The sequence below is a fragment of the Salmo salar genome, chromosome ssa12 (assembly GCF_905237065.1).
Source record: "Salmo salar chromosome ssa12, Ssal_v3.1, whole genome shotgun sequence".
Classification (NCBI taxonomy): domain Eukaryota; kingdom Metazoa; phylum Chordata; class Actinopteri; order Salmoniformes; family Salmonidae; genus Salmo; species Salmo salar.
The window spans coordinates 93,477,063-93,499,638 of record NC_059453.1 but is presented as its reverse complement, the minus strand read 5'-3'; the positions used below and the strand labels follow the sequence as shown (position 1 = coordinate 93,499,638).

Below are 22,576 nucleotides of genomic sequence, written 5' to 3'. Positions count from 1 at the left end.
CCAATTCCGGGCTGCCACCAATGGAGGGTCTGGGACGAGAGGGGACAGGCCCAATGAGGCCACAGTGGGCTCATCTGAAGTCCCGGGTTTATCCTTCACACAACCTGAAGAGGGAGTCAACATTATGAAACTGCTAGTAGCCTCAGCCTATGGAATTCCCAGACACAAACTGCCATACTTTGACAGCGGAAAGGAGAGTGAATTTGTCCTTTTGGAAATGGCATTGGAGAGCCTACTGGGTATTCACAGTCATCTGTCAGAACGCTACAAGTACCAAGTACTGATCGATCACTTGCGGTTTCCCAGTGCATACAAGCTGGCCAAATCCTTTATGCACTCCGCAATACCATACACTGCCGCTCTCCAGGCCCTGAAAGCGAGATATGGTGAGCCACGCCAGCTAGTCCAGAATGAACTAAACTACATCCTGAACACATCTCCAATTAAAATGGGAGACCATGCTGCCTTCCAAGAGTTCTCCCTGGCTGTCCAATCCCTGACCTCGATGCTCCAATCCGTTGAAGGAGAAGATGGGAACGAGCTGAAATGTGGCTCCTCCCACGTGGAATGGCGTCTTAGCAAGCTTCCAGCGTCCCTCAGAGACAGTTTCATCGAACATTGTTTGAACAAAGGCATCCTGAAAGAGGGCTCGAGAAGCACCTATGCTCTCAGAGACCTGGCCGCATGGTTGCAGGTGAAAGCGAGGGCGAAGAGCATCGCTCACCAGGCCACAATCTCAGCCATAGCCTACGAGGGAAGGAAGGAGTTTGAACGCCAGGAGGGACAGAAAAGGCCAAATCCCACTACTATGTACTTAAATAGTGAAGCCGGGGAGGAACCCGGGAAGAAGACCCCTCTCAAGAGCAAGAACATCAAATTATTGCAATAGGAAATGGCACTTCCTTGGCTCATGCCCCAGGGTAAAAAAGCTCACTCAACCTCAATTGAAGGCCTGGATCACTTCAGGTGAGCGATGCTACAAGTGTGCCCGTAGCCATAATGCGGGGACCTGCACATTGAGGAAACCCTGCAATCGCTGTACAGAAATCCATCTCACAGTGTTGCATGATGTAATTCCCCAAGCACAGAAAGAGCAGAGTATGCTCATGGTAGGAGCTGTAAAGGAGCTCTACCTCGACCAACAGAACCGGTCTCCAAGGGTCATGTTGAAGGAGGTCAAGGTCACTCTGCAAAGTGAAGGGAGAAGCATTGATACATTCGCCGTTCTAGATGATGGGTCTGAACGAACAATCCTTCTCCTGGCGGCCACCCGACAGCTTAACCTGGAGGGGACCCCCCCCCCCCCCGAGACCCTTAATCTCAGAACGGTGCGACATGATGTTATCCAAATGAAAGGCTCTGCTGTGACCTTCAGCATTTCACCTTCAGGAAACAGGAACATGTCCTATACCAATGCCTTCACGGCAGATGGCCTGAATCTCGCAGAGCACTCCTGCCCAGTAAGTGCTCTACAGAAACAATATCCTCATCTCAGAGGATCGCCTCGTTCCTACCCACACAGATTCCACTAAATCTTTCACACTGTCTGTAGGAACGAACCATTTTCATGATGGGGTGGTGTACCTAATAAACTGGCCACCGGGTGTGTATATGTATTGGTCTTAACTGACAAATGAAATCCATCAATCCAAACTGATGAATGGGAAGAGACGTCTGTTACAAAACACCAACAAGTTGAATGACGTTAAGAGACCTTCATAAAGAGTGAACCTACAAGGGAGGGAGGGATGGATTTTCTGTTTGTTTGACAGTCTATTTATTGGTGTGCTGAAAACACAAACCATGATATTGCAGTACCTGAAGTCAGTATGCTTTGTTAATTTTGTGTGTGTCACAGAAACCTGTTGGTGGAAAAGGTGTTGCAATAACTTTATATAATTATAAATATGGCATCAAAATGTTAAATGTCATTTCCCCCTAGCTGGTTATTGTCTACAGACAGCTCTGATTGTAGTGTAGGTCTAGTGAAACAGGGAGGGTGAACTAGTCCGTGGTGATCGGTGAACCTTCAACCCTGGCCTGTAGCCCTGCGTGGCATCGACTGTGCCACAAAAGCATGCTGAAGTGACAAAGTCCATAGCCACATTTATAAACAGAGTTATTTGTGAACTTTTGAGTTAATTCCATGAGGGGGGAGGGTGTGCAATTTATTTTGGAGTACAAGGGGAAGATCATGGGAAAATATGTTTTACGTTGGGTAGGGGGGTCAACACCTTGAGTTGGATAGGAAATCAGCTCAAAGTGATTTCAATTTAGGAAATCTGTTCCCAAGTATTCCCCCGAAATGATAGAGAGAGGCATATGTAATCAAGGTTTGAAATGATTTGTCTAATACTGTATTTGTTTTGGATTCTTGCGGTCAGTTTGCAGTGTATAAATGTTTTATAACTATGTTCTGGCTCCCCGACTATCCGCTCGATGGAAAATATGTCCCGAGGCTAAATGCAATTGGGGACCCCTGCCCTATATAAACTATAGTGTACTACCTTTTGACAAGGGCCTATAGGGCTCTGGTCTAAAGTAGTGCACTACGTAGGGAATGGGGTTCTATAGGGCTCTGGTCTAAAGTAGTGTACTATGTAGGGAATAGGGTCTAAAGTACTGCACGACGTAGGGAATGGGGTTCTATAGGGCTCTGGTTTAAAGTAGTGTACTATGTAGGGAATAGGGTCTAAAGTAGTGCACCAGGTAGGGAATGGGGTTCCATAGGGCTCTGGTCTAAAGTAGTGTACTATCTAGAGAATAGGGTGCCATAGGGCTCTGGCCTAAAGTAGTGCACTACGTAGGGAATAGGGTTCTATAGGGCTCTGGTCTAAATTAGTGCACTACGTAGGGAATAGGGTGTCATTTGGGACACACATCCAAGACGCTGAATATAGCAGCTCAGGAGGTTACCTCCACTGCCCATCATAGAAATGGCCCTCGACTGTCGGTCGTCCCTTAGAGCTGCTTCCATCCATACTAATATCACAGATGGTTCCGTGTCCCAAATGGTGCCCTCTTCTCTAAGTAGTCGACTATTGTTGACCAGGGCACTTTGGGCTCTGGAATAGGGGATAGGGATGCACCCTTAGAGTAGTGTCAATAACTAACCACAGAGGTTAGATATCTCTGCTGAATGTTATTTAACCTTTACTTAACCAGGAAGTCCCATTGAGGTCAGAACAAGACCTGTTTCCCAAGCGAGACCTGGCAGGCGGGCAGGCAGGCAAGCAGACAGACAGACAGACAGACAGACAGACAGACAGACAGACAGACAGACAGACACTAACCATAAAGGTAGAAGGTAGACAGTTAACATGGATGTTTCGTTAGTGAAAACTGTAGCAAAATGTTTTCAACTAAAGTTTCCAAACAAAACCAAAAGATACTTATTGGACAAATTCAGTTAAGTGCCTTCCTGTTTCGGCCCATTTACTTCGTTTGATTCCTAATGAATACACCTCAGTGTAGAGGACACCCATACCGTCACTAACCATAGAGGGTAGATAACAAGCCTTGTGATGAAGAAGACCACTGCAAACAGAACAAACAGGAAGTCACACAGGCGCTGGTACTTGGCGTAGTTGGCCAGCTTGGCTGCCTGAAGAACGACAGAAGGTATAAACATTGATATACTGTCATATTGTACGTTCTACAAGTTCCTTCTTCATGATGAAGAAAATAAATATACTTTACTTTGACGTATATTCCAATATCTACAGTAAAATATCACTGAGAATGTTTTCCCAACTCATTCTGAGTAGTATGACAGTGTGTGTGTGTGTGTGTGTGTGTGTGTGTGTGTGTGTGTGTGTGTGTGTGTGTGTGTGTGTGTGTGTGTGTGTGTGTGTGTGTGTGTGTGTGTGTGTGTGTGTGTGTGTGTGTGTGTGTGCGCGCGCGCGCGTCCACACTCACCTCCAGTAGGAAGTCTGATGCGTCGTGAACGCACATCACCAAGCTCCCGACACGTAGCATGTTGTTAGCATAGGAGAAACTGATCAGGCTCACTGTTGCTAGGTGATGAATGAACATGATGGGGAAGTCCTGCAATTCAACAAGGAACCACGAGGAGGTTTGTTTTCATATATATCACAGATATCCTATACAGATATGCATTTATTTGTTGCGTTGGTAAGGGCAGATTTCATTTACAGCAGATCCATACAGTAACTCTGCTCAATAACATTTATGACTTCCTCATTTAATCTCCTATGAACCTCGATTTCCAGTTGTTTTCTCACGTTCGATGCGAAAATCAATAACCGAGTGAAAATTAAGACTTTGAAGTGTGGCATCTCGAGACCACTCTCCTTTCGATGTATGTGAGTGTTTGTTCCTTTGTAGGGGAAACTAGGAGTTGTGTAATCTCACATTATCTACTCTACTACAGTAACAATAAGACACATTATCTACTCTACTACAGTAAGACACATTATCTACTCTACTACAGTAAGACACATTATCTACTCTACTACAGTAACAATAAGACACATTATCTACTCTACTACAGTAAGACACATTATCTACTCTACTACAGTAACAGTAAGACACATTATCTACTCTACTACAGTAAGACACATTATCTACTCTACTACAGTAACAATAAGACACATTATCTACACTACTACAGTAACAATAAGACACATTATCTACTCTACTACAGTAACAATAAGACACATTATCTACTCTACTACAGTAAGACACATTATCTACTCTACTACAGTAACAATAAGACACATTATCTACTCTACTACAGTAAGACACATTATCTACTCTACTACAGTAACAATAAGACACATTATCTACACTACTACAGTAACAATAAGACACATTATCTACTCTACTACAGTAACAGTAATACACATTATCTACTCTACTACAGTAACAATAAGACACATTATCTACTCTACTACAGTAAGACACATTATCTACTCTACTACAGAAACAATAAGACACATTATCTACTCTACTACAGTAACAATAAGACACATTATCTACTCTACTACAGTAAGACACATTATCTACTCTACTACAGTAAGACACATTATCTACTCTACTACAGTAACAGTAAGTCACATTATCTACTCTACTACAGAAACAATAAGACACATTATCTACTCTACTACAGTAAGACACATTATCTACTCTACTACAGTAACAATAAGACACATTCTCTACTCTACTACAGTAACAATAAGACACATTATCTACTCTACTACAGTAAGACACATTATCTACTCTACTACAGTAAGACACATTATCTACTCTACTACAGTAACAATAAGACACATTCTCTACTCTACTACAGTAACAGTAAGACACATTATCTACTCTACTACAGTAAGACACATTATCTACTCTACTACAGTAACAGTAAGACACATTATCTACTCTACTACAGTAAGACACATTATCTACTCTACTACAGTAAGACACATTATCTACTCTACTACAGTAACAGTAAGACACATTATCTACTCTACTACTGTAACAGAAAGACACATTATCTACTCTACTACAGAAACAATAAGATACATTATCTACTCTACTACAGTAACAATAAGACACATTATCTACTCTACTACAGTAACAGAAAGACACATTATCTACTCTACTACAGAAAGACACATTATCTACTCTACTACAGTAAGACACATTATCTACTCTACTACAGTAACAGTAAGACACATTATCTACTCTACTACAGTAAGACACATTATCTACTCTACTACAGTAAGACACATTATCTACTCTACTACAGTAGCAGAAAGATACATTATCTACTCTACTACAGTAACAGAAAGATACATTATCTACTCTACTACAGTAAGACACATTATCTACTCTACTACAGTAAGACACATTATCTACTCTACTACAGTAACAGTAAGACACATTATCTACTCTACTACAGTAAGACACATTATCTACTCTACTACAGTAACAGAAATATACATTATCTACTCTACTACAATAAGACACATTATCTACTCTACTACAGTAACAGAAAGACACATTATCTACTCTACTACAGTAACAGAAAGATACATTATCTACTCTACTACAGTAAGACACATTATCTACTCTACTACAGTAAGACACATTATCTACTCTACTACAGTAAGACACATTATCTACTCTACTACAGTAAGACACATTATCTACTCTACTACAGTAAGACACATTATCTACTCTACTACAGTAACAATAAGACACATTATCTACTCTACTACAGTAACAATAAGACACATTATCTACTCTACTACAGTAAGACACATTATCTACTCTACTACAGTAAGACACATTATCTACTCTACTACAGTAAGACACATTATCTACTCTACTACAGTAACAATAAGACACATTATCTACTCTACTACAGTAAGACACATTATCTACTCTACTACAGTAAGACACATTATCTACTCTACTACAGTAAGACACATGGACCCCAGCAGGGGAAGCACTGGAAGCCAAGGTCAGAAAGGAACACTTTGAAGAACCACAAAAACAAAACAGACAGTCTGACTCTGTCACACTGAGGACATGTCCAGCTACAATGACCAGACAAACTCACAGCTACAATGACCAGACAAACTGACAGCTACATTGACCAGACAAACTCACAGCTACAATGACCAGACAAACTCACAGCTACAATGACCAGACAAACTGACAGCTACAATGACCAGACAAACTCACAGCTACAATGACCAGACAAACTGACAGCTACAATGACCAGACAAACTGACAGCTACAATGACCAGACAAACTCACAGCTACAATGACCAGACAAACTGACAGCTACAATGACCAGACAAACTCACAGCTACAATGACCAGACAAACTGACAGCTACAATGACCAGACAAACTGACAGCTACAATGACCAGACAAACTCACAGCTACAATGACCAGACAAACTCACAGCTACAATGACCAGACAAACTCACAGCTACAAACTCACAGCTACAATGACCAGATAAACTGACAGCTACAATGACCAGACAAACTGACAGCTACAATGACCAGACAAACTGACAGCTACAATGACCAGACAAACTGACAGCTACAATGACCAGACAAACTCACAGCTACAATGACCAGACAAACTGACAGCTACAAACTCACAGCTACAATGACCAGACAAACTGACAGCTACAATGACCAGACAAACTGACAGCTACAATGACCAGACAAACTCACAGCTACAATGACCAGACAAACTCACAGCTACAAACTCACAGCTACAATGACCAGACCAACTGACAGCTACAATGACCAGACAAACTCACAGCTACAATGACCAGACAAACTGACAGCTACAAACTCACAGCTACAATGACCAGACAAACTGACAGCTACAATGACCAGACAAACTCACAGCTACAATGACCAAACAAACTCACAGCTACAATGACCAGACAAACTCACAGCTACAATGACCAGACAAACTCACAGCTACAATGACCAGACAAACTGACAGCCACAAACTCACAGCTACAATGACCAGACAAACTCACAGCTACAATGACCAGACAAACTCACAGCTACAATGACCAGACAAACTGACAGCCACAAACTCACAGCTACAATGACCAGACAAACTGACAGCTACAATGACCAGACAAACTCACAGCTACAATGACCAGACAAACTGACAGCTACAAACTCACAGCTACAATGACCAGACAAACTGACAGCTACAATGACCAGACAAACTGACAGCTACAAACTCACAGCTACAATGACCAGACAAACTGACAGCTACAATGACCAGACAAACTGACAGCTACAAACTCACAGCTACAATGACCAGACAAACTCACAGCTACAAACTCACAGCTACAATGACCAGACAAACTGACAGCTACAATGACCAGACAAACTGACAGCTACAATGACCAGACAAACTCACAGCTACAATGACCAAACAAACTGACAGCTACAATGACCAGACAAACTCACAGCTACAATGACCAGACAAACTGACAGCTACAATGACCAGACAAACTCACAGCTACAATGACCAGACAAACTCACAGCTACAATGACCAGACAAACTCACAGCTACAAACTCACAGCTACAATGACCAGACAAACTGACAGCTACAATGACCAGACAAACTCACAGCTACAATGACCAGACAAACTGACAGCTACAAACTCACAGCTACAATGACCAGACAAACTGACAGCTACAATGACCAGACAAACTGACAGCTACAAACTCACAGCTACAATGACCAGACAAACTGACAGCTACAATGACCAGACAAACTGACAGCTACAATGACCAAACAAACTGACAGCTACAATGACCAAACAAACTGACAGCTACAATGACCAAACAAACTGACAGCTACAATGACCAGACAAACTGACAGCTACAATGACCAGACAAACTGACAGCTACAATGACCAGACAAACTGACAGCTACAATGACCAGACAAACTGACAGCTACAATGACCAGACAAACTGACAGCTACAATGACCAGACAAACTGACAGCTACAATGACCAGACAAACTCACAGCTACAATGACCAGACAAACTGACAGCTACAATGACCAGACAAACTGACAGCTACAATGACCAGACAAACTGACAGCTACAATGACCAGACAAACGGTTGAAGTCGTCTGTGATTAAAACACCCCCTCTGAGCAAATATACTCAGCAAAAAAAGAAACGTCCTCTCACTGTCAAATGCGTTTATTTTCAGCTAACTTAACATGTGTAAATATTTGTATGAACATAACAAGATTCAACAACTGAGACATAAACTGAACAAGTTCCACAGACATGTGACTAACAGAAATGGAATAATGTGTCCCTGAACAAAGGGGGGGGGGTCAAAATCAAAAGTAACAGTCAGTATCTGGTGTGGCCACCAGCTGCATTAAGTACTGCAATGCATCTCCTCCTCATGGACTGCACCAGATTTGCCAGATCTTGCTGTGAGATGTTACCCCACTCTTCCACCAAGGTACCTGCAAGTTCCCGGACATTTCTGGGGGGAATGCCCCTAGCCCTCACCCTCTGATCCAACAGGTCCCAGACGTGCACAATAGGATTGAGATCCGGGCTCTTCACTGGCCATGGCAGAACACTGACATTCCTGTCTTGCAGGAAATCACACACAGAACGAGCAGTATGTCTGGTGGCATTGTCATGCTGGAGGGTCATGTCAGGATGAGCCTGCAGGAAGGGTACTACATGAGGGAGGAGGATGTCTTCCCTGTAACGCACAGCGTTGAGATTGCCTGCAATGACAACAAGCTCAGTCCGATGATGCTGTGACACACCGCCCCAGACCATGACGGACCCTCCACCTCCAAAATCGATCCCGCTCCAGAGTACAGGCCTCGGTGTAACGCTCATTCCTTCGACAATATACACAAAACCGAGACTCGTCAGAGAAGAGCACCTTTTGCCAGTCCTGTCTGGTCCAGCGACGTAAGTTTGTGCCCATAGGCGACGTTGTTGCCGGTGATGTCTGGTGAGGACCTACCTTACAACAGGCCTACAAGCCCTCAGTCCAGCATCTTTCAGCCTATTGCTGACAGTCTGAGCACTGATGGAGGGATTGTGTGTTCCTGGTGTAACTCGGGCAGTTGTTGTTGCCATCCTGTACCTGCCCCGCAGGTGTGATGTTCGGATGTACCGATCCTGTGCAGGTGTTGTTACACGTGGTCTGCCACTGCGAGGACAATCAGCTGTCCATCCTGTCTCCCTGTAGCGCTGTCTTAGGCGTCTCACAGTACGGACATTGCAATTTATTGCTCTGGCCACATCTGCAGTCCTCATGCCTCCTCGCAGCATGCCTAAAGCACGTTCACGCAGATGAGCAGGGACCCTGGGCATCTTTCTTTTGGTATTTTTCAGAGTCAGTAGAAAGGCTTCTTTAGTGTCCTTCATAACTGTGACCTTAATTGCCTACCGTCTGTAAGCTGTTAGTGTCTTAACGACCGTTCCACAGGTGCATGTTCATTAATTGTTTATGGTTCATTGAACAAGCATGGGAAACAGTGTTTAAACCGTTTACAATGAAGATCTGTGAAGTTATTTGGATTTTTACGAATTATCTTTGAAAGACAAGGTCCTGAAAAAGGGACGTTTTTTGCTGAGTTTATGTAGCCCTAATGATGATGCCGCATTTACATGCCCTGCCAGTCTACATAGGGGCAATTTTATGTTTGTTCTATAAAATCGATGCAATTTCTTGCCCAAGGCAGGATGATATGAGTGAACTGTATCTGGCACTTCCTGGTTAAATTGAAAATGACTGCTTCCTTCCTGAGCACATCAAAGGCAAAGAATTACTGAGATCATTCAATAAGGCTGAGAAACAGAGAGAGACTGTTTGGTTCTAGAACTCCTCCCTGATTCGTCGATACTCGAGCATACCAAAAACAGGGCCTGCTTTGCAACAAAAAAAAAATCTTAATCACAGTTTTACAAACTCTAACATAGTTTTCTTAAGATTTATCCAACACCAGACGGATTTCCTTGACTCCATGGAACCCATGAAAGGAATCTGAATAATTCTATTAAGGTCTGGGATATTCTATCCTGCTATCACATGACTAGAAATCCTGTCCCCTGTGCTGGAACCATGGAAACAAACAGCATTTCTGAGCAGAACCCATGTGACCTTTCATAATCAGCCATGCTAAACTGCTCTAATCCAGTGGAGTCAAGGACATTCCTATACTTGACTCTGCATATCACAACAGAAAGACATTTCTTAGTTAGTTAGTAACATATCTATATCGTCCTCCCCCCCTACAAGGAACAGCACTGTGTGTGTGCGTGTGTTCCTATCAGACAGACAGCATCTGTTGCCTGTATTGTGTCTCACCTTGCGTTTGATGTCAGTAAACTGAGAGAACATGAGAGACCAGTAGAAGCCCAGCTCAGTCACGTAGTAGTGGTACAGGCCTGGAGTCAGGACCTGTTAGATAGCAACAGGGACCAAGACAGACAGGGTTTATGTTAATACAGGCCTGGGGTCAGGACCTGTTAGATAGCAACAGGTACCAAGACAGACAGGGTGTATGTTAATACCTGGCCTGGAGTCAGGACCTGTTAGATAGCAACAGGGACCAAGACAGACAGGGTTTATGTTAATACAGGCCTGGGGTCAGGACCTGTTAGATAGCAACAGGTACCAAGACAGACAGGGTGTATGTTAATACCTGGCCTGGAGTCAGGACCTGTTAGATAGCAACAGGGACCAAGACAGACAGGGTTTATGTTAATACCTGGCCTGGGGTCAGGACCTGTTAGATAGCAACAGGGACCAAGACAGACAGGGTTTATGTTAATACAGGCCTGGGGTCAGGACCTGTTAGATAGCAACAGGGACCAAGACAGACAGGGTTTATGTTAAGACAGGTCTGGGGTCAGGACTTGCAGGGGTCAGGAGGGGGGACAGGTTTATCTGAATAAGGATACAGACATTACAGAATGTGTGTAACATACTATTATTTTTCTTGCACCTTCATGAGTTTACTTTTTACTTTTATTTATTTGACCTTTATTTAACCAGGCAAGTCAGTTAAGAACAAATTCTTATTTTCAATGACGGACTAACTGCCTTGTTCAGGGGCAGAACGACAGATTTTTACCTTGTCAGCTCGGGGATTCAATCTTGCAACCTTTCGGTTACTAGTCCAACGCTCTAACCACTAGGCTACCTGCCACCCCTCCAGTCTAACCACTAGGCTACCTGCCGCCTCTACACTCTAACCACTAGGCTACCTGCCGCCTCTACACTCTAACCACTAGGCTACCTGCCGCCTCTACACTCTAACCACTAGGCTACCTGCCCCTCCACTCTAACCACTAGGCTACCTGCCGCCTCTACACTCTAACCACTAGGCTACCTGCCGCCTCTACACTCTAACCAATAGGCTACCTGTCACCCCTACACTCTAACCACTAGGCTACCTGTCACCCCTCCACTCTAACCACTAGGCTACCTGCCGCCTCTCCACTCTAACCACTAGGCTACCTGTCACCCCTCCACTCTAACCACTAGGCTGCCTGCCGCCCCTCCACTCTAACCACTAGGCTACCTGCCACCCCTACACTCTAACCACTAGGCTACCTGCCGCCCCTCCACTCTAACCACTAGGCTACCTGCCACCCCTACACTCTAACCACTAGGCTACCTGCCGCCCTCCACTCTAACCACTAGGCTACCTGCCGCCTCTACACTCTAACCACTAGGCTACCTGCCGCCTCTACACTCTAACCACTAGGCTACCTGCCGCCCCTACACTCTAACCACTAGGCTACCTGCCGCCCCTCCACTCTAACCACTAGGCTACCTGCCGCCTCTACACTCTAACCACTAGGCTACCTGCCGCCCCTCCACTCTAACCACTAGGCTACCTGCCGCCCTCACACTCTAACCACTAGGCTACCTGCCACCCCTACACTCTAACCACTAGGCTACCTGCCGCCCCTCCACTCTAACCACTAGGCTACCTGCCGCCCCTACACTCTAACCACTAGGCTACCTGCCGCCCCTCCACTCTAACCACTAGGCTACCTGCCTCCTCTACACTCTAACCACTAGGCTACCTGCCACCCCTACACTCTAACCACTAGGCTACCTGCCGCCTCTACACTCTAACCACTAGGCTACCTGCCGCCCCTACACTCTAACCACTAGGCTACCTGCCACCCCTCCACTCTAACCACTAGGCTACCTGCCGCCCCTCCACTCTAACCACTAGGCTACCTGTCACCCCTCCACTCTAACCACTAGGCTACCTGCCGCCCCTCCACTCTAACCACTAGGCTACCTGCCACCCCTCCACTCTAACCACTAGGCTACCTGCCGCCCCTCCACTCTAACCACTAGGCTACCTGCCACCCCTACACTCTAACCACTAGGCTACCTGCCGCCTCTACACTCTAACCACTAGGCTACCTGCCGCCTCTACACTCTAACCACTAGGCTACCTGCCGCCTCTACACTCTAACCACTAGGCTACCTGCCACCCCTACACTCTAACCACTAGGCTACCTGCCACCTCTACACTCTAACCACTAGGCTACCTGCCGCCTCTACACTCTAACCACTAGGCTACCTGCCACCCCTACACTCTAACCACTAGGCTACCTGCCGCCCCTCCACTCTAACAACTAGGCTACCTGCCTCCTCTACACTCTAACCACTAGGCTACCTGCCACCCCTACACTCTAACCACTAGGCTACCTGCCGCCTCTACACTCTAACCACTAGGCTACCTGCCGCCCTACACTCTAACCACTAGGCTACCTGCCGCCCCTCCACTCTAACCACTAGGCTACCTGCCGCCTCTACACTCTAACCACTAGGCTACCTGCCACCCCTACACTCTAACCACTAGGCTACCTGCCGCCCCTCCACTCTAACCACTAGGCTACCTGCCACCCCTACACTCTAACCACTAGGCTACCTGCCGCCTCTACACTCTAACAACTAGGCTACCTGCCGCCTCTACACTCTAACCACTAGGCTACCTGCCGCCTCTACACTCTAACAACTAGGCTACCTGCCTCCTCTACACTCTAACCACTAGGCTACCTGCCGCCCCTCCACTCTAACCACTAGGCTACCTGCCGCCCCTACACTCTAACCACTAGACTACCTGCCACCCCTACACTCTAACCACTAGGCTACCTGCCACCCCTACACTCTAACCACTAGGCTACCTGCCGCCCCTCCACTCTAACCACTAGGCTACCTGCCTCCTCTACACTCTAACCACTAGGCTACCTGCCGCCCCTCCACTCTAACCACTAGGCTACCTGCCGCCCCTCCACTCTAACCACTAGGCTACCTGCCGCCCCTCCACTCTAACCACTAGGCTACCTGCCGCCTCTACACTCTAACCACTAGGCTACCTGCCGCCCCTCCACTCTAACCACTAGGCTACCTGCCGCCCCTCCACTCTAACCACTAGACTACCTGCCGCCTCTACACTCTAACCACTAGGCTACCTGCCGCCCCTACACTCTAACCACTAGGCTACCTGCCGCCTCTACACTCTAACCACTAGGCTACCTGCCGCCCCTACACTCTAACCACTAGGCTACCTGCCGCCCCTCCACTCTAACCACTAGGCTACCTGCCGCCCCTACACTCTAACCACTAGGCTACCTGCCGCCCCTACACTCTAACCACTAGGCTACCTGCCGCCCCTCCACTCTAACTACTAGGCTACCTGCCACCCCTACACTCTAACCACTAGGCTACCTGCCGCCCCTCCACTCTAACAACTAGGCTACCTGCCTCCTCTACACTCTAACCACTAGGCTACCTGCCGCCCCTCCACTCTAACAACTAGGCTACCTGCCTCCTCTACACTCTAACCACTAGGCTACCTGCCACCCCTCCACTCTAACCACTAGGCTACCTGCCGCCCCTATACTCTAACCACTAGACTACCTGCCACCCCTACACTCTAACCACTAGGCTACCTGCCACCCCTACACTCTAACCACTAGGCTACCTGCCGCCCCTCCACTCTAACCACTAGGCTACCTGCCTCCTCTACACTCTAACCACTAGGCTACCTGCCACCCCTCCACTCTAACCACTAGGCTACCTGCCGCCCCTCCACTCTAACCACTAGGCTACGTGCCGCCCCTCCACTCTAACCACTAGAATACCTGCCTCCTCTACACTGTAACCACTAGGCTACCTGCCGCCTCTACACTCTAACCACTAGGCTACCTGCCGCCCCTCCACTCTAACCACTAGGCTACCTGTCTCCTCTACACTCTAACCACTAGGCTACCTGCCACCTCTACACTCTAACCACTAGGCTACCTGCCACCTCTACACTCTAACCACTAGGCTACCTGCCGCCCCTCCACTCTAACCACTAGGCTACGTGCCGCCCCTCCACTCTAACCACTAGGCTACCTGCCTCCTCTACACTCTAACCACTAGGCTACCTGCCGCCTCTACACTCTAACCACTAGACTACCTGCCGCCTCTACACTCTAACCACTAGGCTACCTGCCGCCTCTACACTCTAACCACTAGGCTACCTGCCGCCCCTCCACTCTAACCACTAGGCTACCTGCCGCCTCTACACTCTAACCACTAGGCTACCTGCCGCCCCTCCACTCTAACCACTAGGCTGCCTGCCGCCCCTACACTCTAACCACTAGGCTACCTGCCTCCTCTACACTCTAACCACTAGGCTACCTGCCGCCTCTACACTCTAACCACTAGGCTACCTGCCGCCCCTCCACTCTAACCACTAGGCTACCTGCCGCCCCTCCACTCTAACCACTAGGCTACCTGCCTCCCCTACACTCTAACCACTAGGCTACCTGCCGCCCCTCCACTCTAACCACTAGGTTACCTGCCGCCTCTACATTCTAAGCACTAGGCTACCTGCCACCCCTCCACAATAACCACTAGGCTACCTGCCGCCTCTACACTCTAACCACTAGGCTACCTGCCGCCCCTCCACTCTAACCACTAGGCTACCTGCCGCCCCTACACTCTAACCACTAGGCTACCTGCCTCCTCTACACTCTAACCACTAGGCTACCTGCCGCCCCTCCACTCTAACCACTAGGCTACCTGCCTCCTCTACACTCTAACCACTAGGCTACCTGCCACCCCTCCACTCTAACCACTAGGCTACCTGCCGCCCCTCCACTCTAACCACTAGGCTACGTGCCGCCCCTCCACTCTAACCACTAGAATACCTGCCTCCTCTACACTCTAACCACTAGGCTACCTGCCGCCTCTACACTCTAAACACTAGGCTACCTGCCGCCCCTCCACTCTAACCACTAGGCTACCTGCCCCCTCTACACTCTAACCACTAGGCTACCTGCCACCTCTACACTCTAACCACTAGGCTACCTGCCGCCCCTCCACTCTAACAACTAGGCTACGTGCCGCCTCTACACTCTAACCACTGGGCTACCTGCCCCTCCACTCTAACCACTAGGCTACCTGCCTCCTCTACACTCTAACCACTAGGCTACCTGCCGCCTCTACACTCTAACCACTAGACTACCTGCCGCCTCTACACTCTAACCACTAGGCTACCTGCCGCCTCTACACTCTAACCACTAGGCTACCTGCCGCCCCTCCACTCTAACCACTAGGCTACCTGCCGCCTCTACACTCTAACCACTAGGCTACCTGCCTCCCCTCCACTCTAACCACTAGGCTGCCTGCCGCCCCTACACTCTAACCACTAGGCTACCTGCCTCCTCTACACTCTAACCACTAGGCTACCTGCGGCCTCTACACTCTAACCACTAGGCTACCTGCCTCCTCTACACTCTAACCACTAGGCTACCTGCCTCCTCTACACTCTAACCACTAGGCTACCTGCCGCCTCTACACTCTAACCACTAGGCTACCTGCCGCCCCAACACTCTAACCACTAGGCTACTTGCCTCCTCTACACTCTAACCACTAGGCTACCTGCCGCCTCTACACTCTAACCACTAGGCTGCCTGCCTCCTCTACACTCTAACCACTAGGCTACCTGCCTCCTCTACACTCTAACCACTAGGCTACCTGCCGCCTCTACACTCTAACCACTAGGCTACCTGCCGCCCCTCCACTCTAACCACTAGGCTACCTGCCGCCCCTCCACTCTAACCACTAGGCTACCTGCCTCCCCTACACTCTAACCACTAGGCTACCTGCCGCCCGTCCACTCTAACCACTAGGCTACCTGCCGCCCCTCCACTCTAACCACTAGGCTACCTGCCGCCCCTCCACTCTAACCACTAGGCTACCTGCCGCCTCTACACTCTAACCACTAGGCTACCTGCCGCCCCTCCACACTAACCACTAGGCTACCTGCCGCCCCTCCACTCTAACCACTAGGCTACCTGCCGCCCCTACACTCTAACCACTAGGCTACCTACCTCCTCTACACTCTAACCACTAGGCTACCTGCCGCCTCTACACTCTAACCACTAGGCTACCTGCCTCCTCTACACTCTAACCACTAGGCTACCTGCCGCCTCTACACTCTAACCACTAGGCTACCTGCCTCCTCTACACTCTAACCACTAGGCTACCTGCCACCCCTACACTCTAACCACTAGGCTACCTGCCTCCTCTACACTCTAACCACTAGACTACCTGCCTCCTCTACACTCTAACCACTAGGCTACCTGCCACCCCTACACTCTAACCACTAGACTACCTGCCTCCTCTACACTCTAACCACTAGGCTACCTGCCGCCCCTACACTCTAACCACTAGACTACCTGCCTCCTCTACACTCTAACCACTAGGCTACCTGCCACCCCTACACTCTAACCACTAGACTACCTGCCTCCACTACACTCTAACCAATAGACTACCTGCCTCCTCTACACTCTAACCACTAGGCTACCTGCCACCCCTACACTCTAACCACTAGACTACATGCCTCCTCTACACTCTAACCACTAGGCTACCTGCCGCCCCTACACTCTAACCACTAGACTACCTGCCTCCTCTACACTCTAACCACTAGGCTACCTGCCACCCCTCCACTCTAACCACTAGACTACCTGCCTCCTCTACACTCTAACCACTAGGCTACCTGCCGCCCCTCCACTCTAACCACTAGGCTACCTGCCGCCCCTCCACTCTAACCACTAGGCTACCTGCCGCCCCTCCACTCTAACCACTAGGCTACCTGCCTCCTCTACACTCTAACCACTAGACTACCTGCCGCCCCTCCACTCTAACCACTAGGCTACCTGCCGCCCCTCCACTCTAACCACTAGGCTACCTGCCTCCTCTACACTCTAACCACTAGGCTACCTGCCGCTTCTACACTCTAACCACTAGGCTACCTGCCTCCTCTACAGTCTAACCACTAGGCTACCTGCCTCCTCTACACTCTAACCACTAGGCTACCTGCCGTCCCTCCACTCTAACCACTAGACTACCTGCCACCCCTACACTCTAACCACTAGGCTAACTGCCGCCCCTACACTCTAACCACTAGGCTACCTGCCTCCTCTACACTCTAACCACTAGGCTACCTGCCGCCCCTACACTCTAACCACTAGGCTACCTGCCGCCCCTACACTCTAACCACTAGACTACCTGCCTCCTCTACACTCTAACCACTAGGCTACCTGCCGTCCCTACACTCTAACCACTAGGCTACCTGCCGCCCCTACACTCTAACCACTAGGCTACCTGCCGCCCCTATACTCTAACCACTAGCCTACCTGCCGCCCCTACACTCTAACCACTAGACTACCTGCCTCCTCTACACTCTAACCACTAGGCTACCTGCCGCCCCAACACTCTAACCACTAGACTACCTGCCTCCTCTACACTCTAACCACTAGGCTACCTGCCGCCCCTCCACTCTAACCACTAGGCTACCTGCCGCCCCTCCACTCTAACCACTAGACGACCTGCCGCCTCTACACTCTAACGACTAGGCTACCTGCCTCCTCTACACTCTAACCACTAGACTACCTGCCGTCCCTACACTCTAACCACTAGGCTACCTGCCGCCCCTCCACTCTAACCACTAGGCTCCCTGCCTCCTCTACACTCTAACCACTAGGCTACCTGCCTCCCCTCCACTCTAACCACTAGGCTACCTGCCGCCCCTCCACTCTAACCACTAGACTACCTGCCTCCTCTACACTCTAACCACTCGGCTACCTGCCACCCCTACACTCTAACCACTAGGCTACCTGCCTCCTCTACACTCTAACCACTAGGCTACCTGCCACCCCTCCACTCTAACCACTAGTCTACCTGCCACCTCTACACTCTATCCACTAGGCTACCTGCCGCCCCTACACTCTAACCACTAGGCTACCTGCCGCCCCTACACTCTAACCACTAGCCTACCTGGCCCCCTACACTCTAACCACTAGGCTACCTGCCACCTCTACACTCTAACCACTAGACTACCTGCCTCCTCTACACTCTAACCACTAGGCTACCTGCCACCCCTCCACTCTAACCACTAGGCTACCTGCCGCCCCTCCACTCTAACCACTAGGCTACCTGCCGCCTCTACACTCTAACCACTAGGCTACCTGCCCCTCCACTCTAACCACTAGGCTACATGCCGCCCCTACACTCTAACCACTAGGCTACCTTCCGCCCCTCCACTCTAACCACTAGGCTACCTGCCGCCGCTCCACTCTAACCACTAGGCTACCTGCCTCCTCTACACTCTAACCACTAGACTACCTGCCGCCCCTCCACTCTAACCACTAGGCTACCTGCCGCCCCTCCACTCTAACCACTAGGCTACCTGCCTCCTCTACACTCTAACCACTAGGCTACCTGCCGCCTCTACACTCTAACCACTAGGCTACCTGCCTCCTCTACAGTCTAACCACTAGGCTACCTGCCTCCTCTACACTCTAACCACTAGGCTACCTGCCGCCCCTCCACTCTAACCACTAGACTACCTGCCACCCACCCCTCCACTCTAAACACTAGGCTACCTGCCACCTCTACACTCTAACCACTAGACTACCTGCCTCCTCTACACTCTAACCACTAGGCTACCTGCCTCCTCTACACTCTAACCACTAGACTACCTGCCTCCTCTACACTCTAACCACTAGGCTACCTGCCTCCTCTACACTCTAACCACTAGACTACCTGCCTCCTCTACACTCTAACCACTAGGCTACCTGCCACCCCTCCAGTCTAACCACTAGACTACCTGCCTCCTCTACACTCTAACCACTCGGCTACCTGCCACCCCTACACTCTAACCACTAGGCTACCTGCCGCCCCTCCACTCTAACCACTAGGCTACCTGCCGCCCTCTAACCACTCCTCTCCACTCTAACCACTAGGCTACCTGCCGCCCCTCCACTCTAACCACTAGGCTACCTGCCGCCCCTCCACTCTAACCACTAGGCTACCTGCCTCCTCTACACTCTAACCACTAGGCTACCTGCCGCCTCTACACTCTAACCACTAGGCTACCTGCCTCCTCTACACTCTAACCACTAGGCTACCTGCCTCCTCTACACTCTAACCACTAGGCTACCTGCCGCCTCTACACTCTAACCACTAGGCTACCTGCCTCCTCTACAGTCTAACCACTAGGCTACCTGCCTCCTCTACACTCTAAACACTAGACTACCTGCCTCCTCTACACTCTAACCACTCGGCTACCTGCCACCCCTACACTCTAACCACTAGGCTACCTGCCTCCTCTACACTCTAACCACTAGGCTACCTGCCTCCTCTACACTCTAACCACTAGGCTACCTGCCTCCTCTACACTCTAACCACTAGGCTACCTGCCTCCTCTACACTCTAACCACTAGACTACCTGCCTCCTCTACACTCTAACCACTAGGCTACCTGCCACCCCTCCAGTCTAACCACTAGACTACCTGCCTCCTCTACACTCTAACCACTCGGCTACCTGCCACCCCTACACTCTAACCACTAGGCTACCTGCCGCCCCTCCACTCTAACCACTAGGCTACCTGCCGCCTCTACACTCTAACCACTAGGCTACCTGCCCCTCCACTCTAACCACTAGGCTACCTGCCGCCCCTCCACTCTAACCACTAGGCTACCTGCCGCCCCTCCACTCTAACCACTAGGCTACCTGCCGCCCCTCCACTCTAACCACTAGTCTACCTGCCGCCTCTACATTCTAACCACTAGGCTACCTGCCGCCCCTCCACTCTAACCACTAGACTACCTGCCTCCTCTACACTCTAACCACTCGGCTACCTGCCACCCCTACACTCTAACCACTAGGCTACCTGCCGCCCCTCCACTCTAACCACTAGGCTACCTGCCGCCTCTACACTCTAACCACTAGGCTACCTGCCCCTCCACTCTAACCACTAGGCTACCTGCCGCCCCACCACTCTAACCACTAGGCTACCTGCCGCCCCTCCACTCTAACCACTAGGCTACCTGCCACCCCTACACTCTAACCACTAGACTACCTGCCTCCTCTACACTCTAACCACTAGGCTACCTGCCACCCCTACACTCTAACCACTAGACTACCTGCCTCCTCTACACTCTAACCACTAGGCTACCTGCCGCCCCTACACTCTAACCACTAGACTACCTGCCTCCTCTACACTCTAACCACTAGGCTACCTGCCACCCCTACACTCTAACCACTAGACTACCTGCCTCCTCTACACTCTAACCACTAGGCTACCTGCCGCCCCTCCACTCTAACCACTAGGCTACCTGCCGCCCCTCCACTCTAACCACTAGGCTACCTGCCGCCCCTCCACTCTAACCACTAGGCTACCTGCCTCCTCTACACTCTAACCACTAGACTACCTGCCGCCCCTCCACTCTAACCACTAGGCTACCTGTCGCCCCTCCACTCTAACCACTAGGCTACCTGCCTCCTCTACACTCTAACCACTAGGCTACCTGCCTCCACTACACTCTAACCACTAGGCTACCTGCCTCCTCTACACTCTAACCACTAGGCTAACTGCCACCCCTACACTCTAACCACTAGGCTACCTGCCTCCTCTACACTCTAACCACTAGGCTACCTGCCGCCCCTCCACTCTAACCACTAGGCTACCTGCCGCCCCTCCACTCTAACCACTAGGCTACCTGCCGCCCATACACTCTAACCACTAGGCTACCTGCCGCCCCTACACTCTAACCACTAGGCTACCTGCCGCCCCTACACTCTAACCACTAGGCTACCTGCCGCCCCTACACTCTAACCACTAGGCTACCTGCCACCCCTCCACTCTAACCACTAGTCTACCTGCCACCTCTACACTCTATCCACTAGGCTACCTGCCGCCCCTACACTCTAACCACTAGACTACCTGCCTCCTCTACACTCTAACCACCAGGCTACCTGCCTCCTCTACACTCTAACCACTAGGCTACCTGCCGCCCCTCCACTCTAACCACTAGTCTACCTGCCGCCTCTACATTCTAACCACTAGGCTACCTGCCGCCTCTACACTCTAACCACTAGACTACCTGCCTCCTCTACACTCTAACCACTAGGCTACCTGCCGCCCCTCCACTCTAACCACTAGACTACCTGCCTCCTCTACACTCTAACCACTCGGCTACCTGCCACCCCTACACTCTAACCACTAGGCTACCTGCCGCCCCTCCACTCTAACCACTAGGCTACCTGCCTCCTCTACACTCTAACCACTAGGCTACCTGCCGCCCCTCCACTCTAACCACTAGGCTACCTGCCGCCCCTCCACTCTAACCACTAGGCTACCTGCCGCCCCTCCACTCTAACCACTAGTCTACCTGCCGCCCCTCCACTCTAACCACTAGGCTACCTGCCGCCCCTCCACTCTAACCACTAGACTACCTGCCTCCTCTACACTCTAACCACTCGGCTACCTGCCACCCCTACACTCTAACCACTAGGCTACCTGCCACCCCTACACTCTAACCACTAGGCTACCTGCCCCTCCACTCTAACCACTAGACTACCTGCCGCCCCTCCACTCTAACCACTAGGCTACCTGCCGCCCCTCCACTCTAACCACTAGGCTACCTGCCTCCTCTACACTCTAACCACTAGGCTACCTGCCGCCTCTACACTCTAACCACTAG

At 49.8% G+C, this 22,576-nt stretch overlaps 1 protein-coding gene across 1 annotated transcript in view; it reads right to left on the bottom strand.

Annotated features, from left to right (window-relative positions):
- Nucleotides 1-22,576, bottom strand: part of LOC106566192 (ceramide synthase 5) — an 84,690-nt gene that overhangs the window by 11,620 nt on the left and 50,494 nt on the right. Inside the window, exons 6-8 of the mRNA XM_014134065.2 lie at nucleotides 10,868-10,960; nucleotides 3,919-4,047; nucleotides 3,498-3,604 (exon numbers count right to left, since the gene is read on the bottom strand). Of these exons, the coding sequence (XP_013989540.1) occupies nucleotides 3,498-3,604; nucleotides 3,919-4,047; nucleotides 10,868-10,960 (329 nt within the window). The remainder of the gene's footprint in view (nucleotides 1-3,497; nucleotides 3,605-3,918; nucleotides 4,048-10,867; nucleotides 10,961-22,576) is intronic.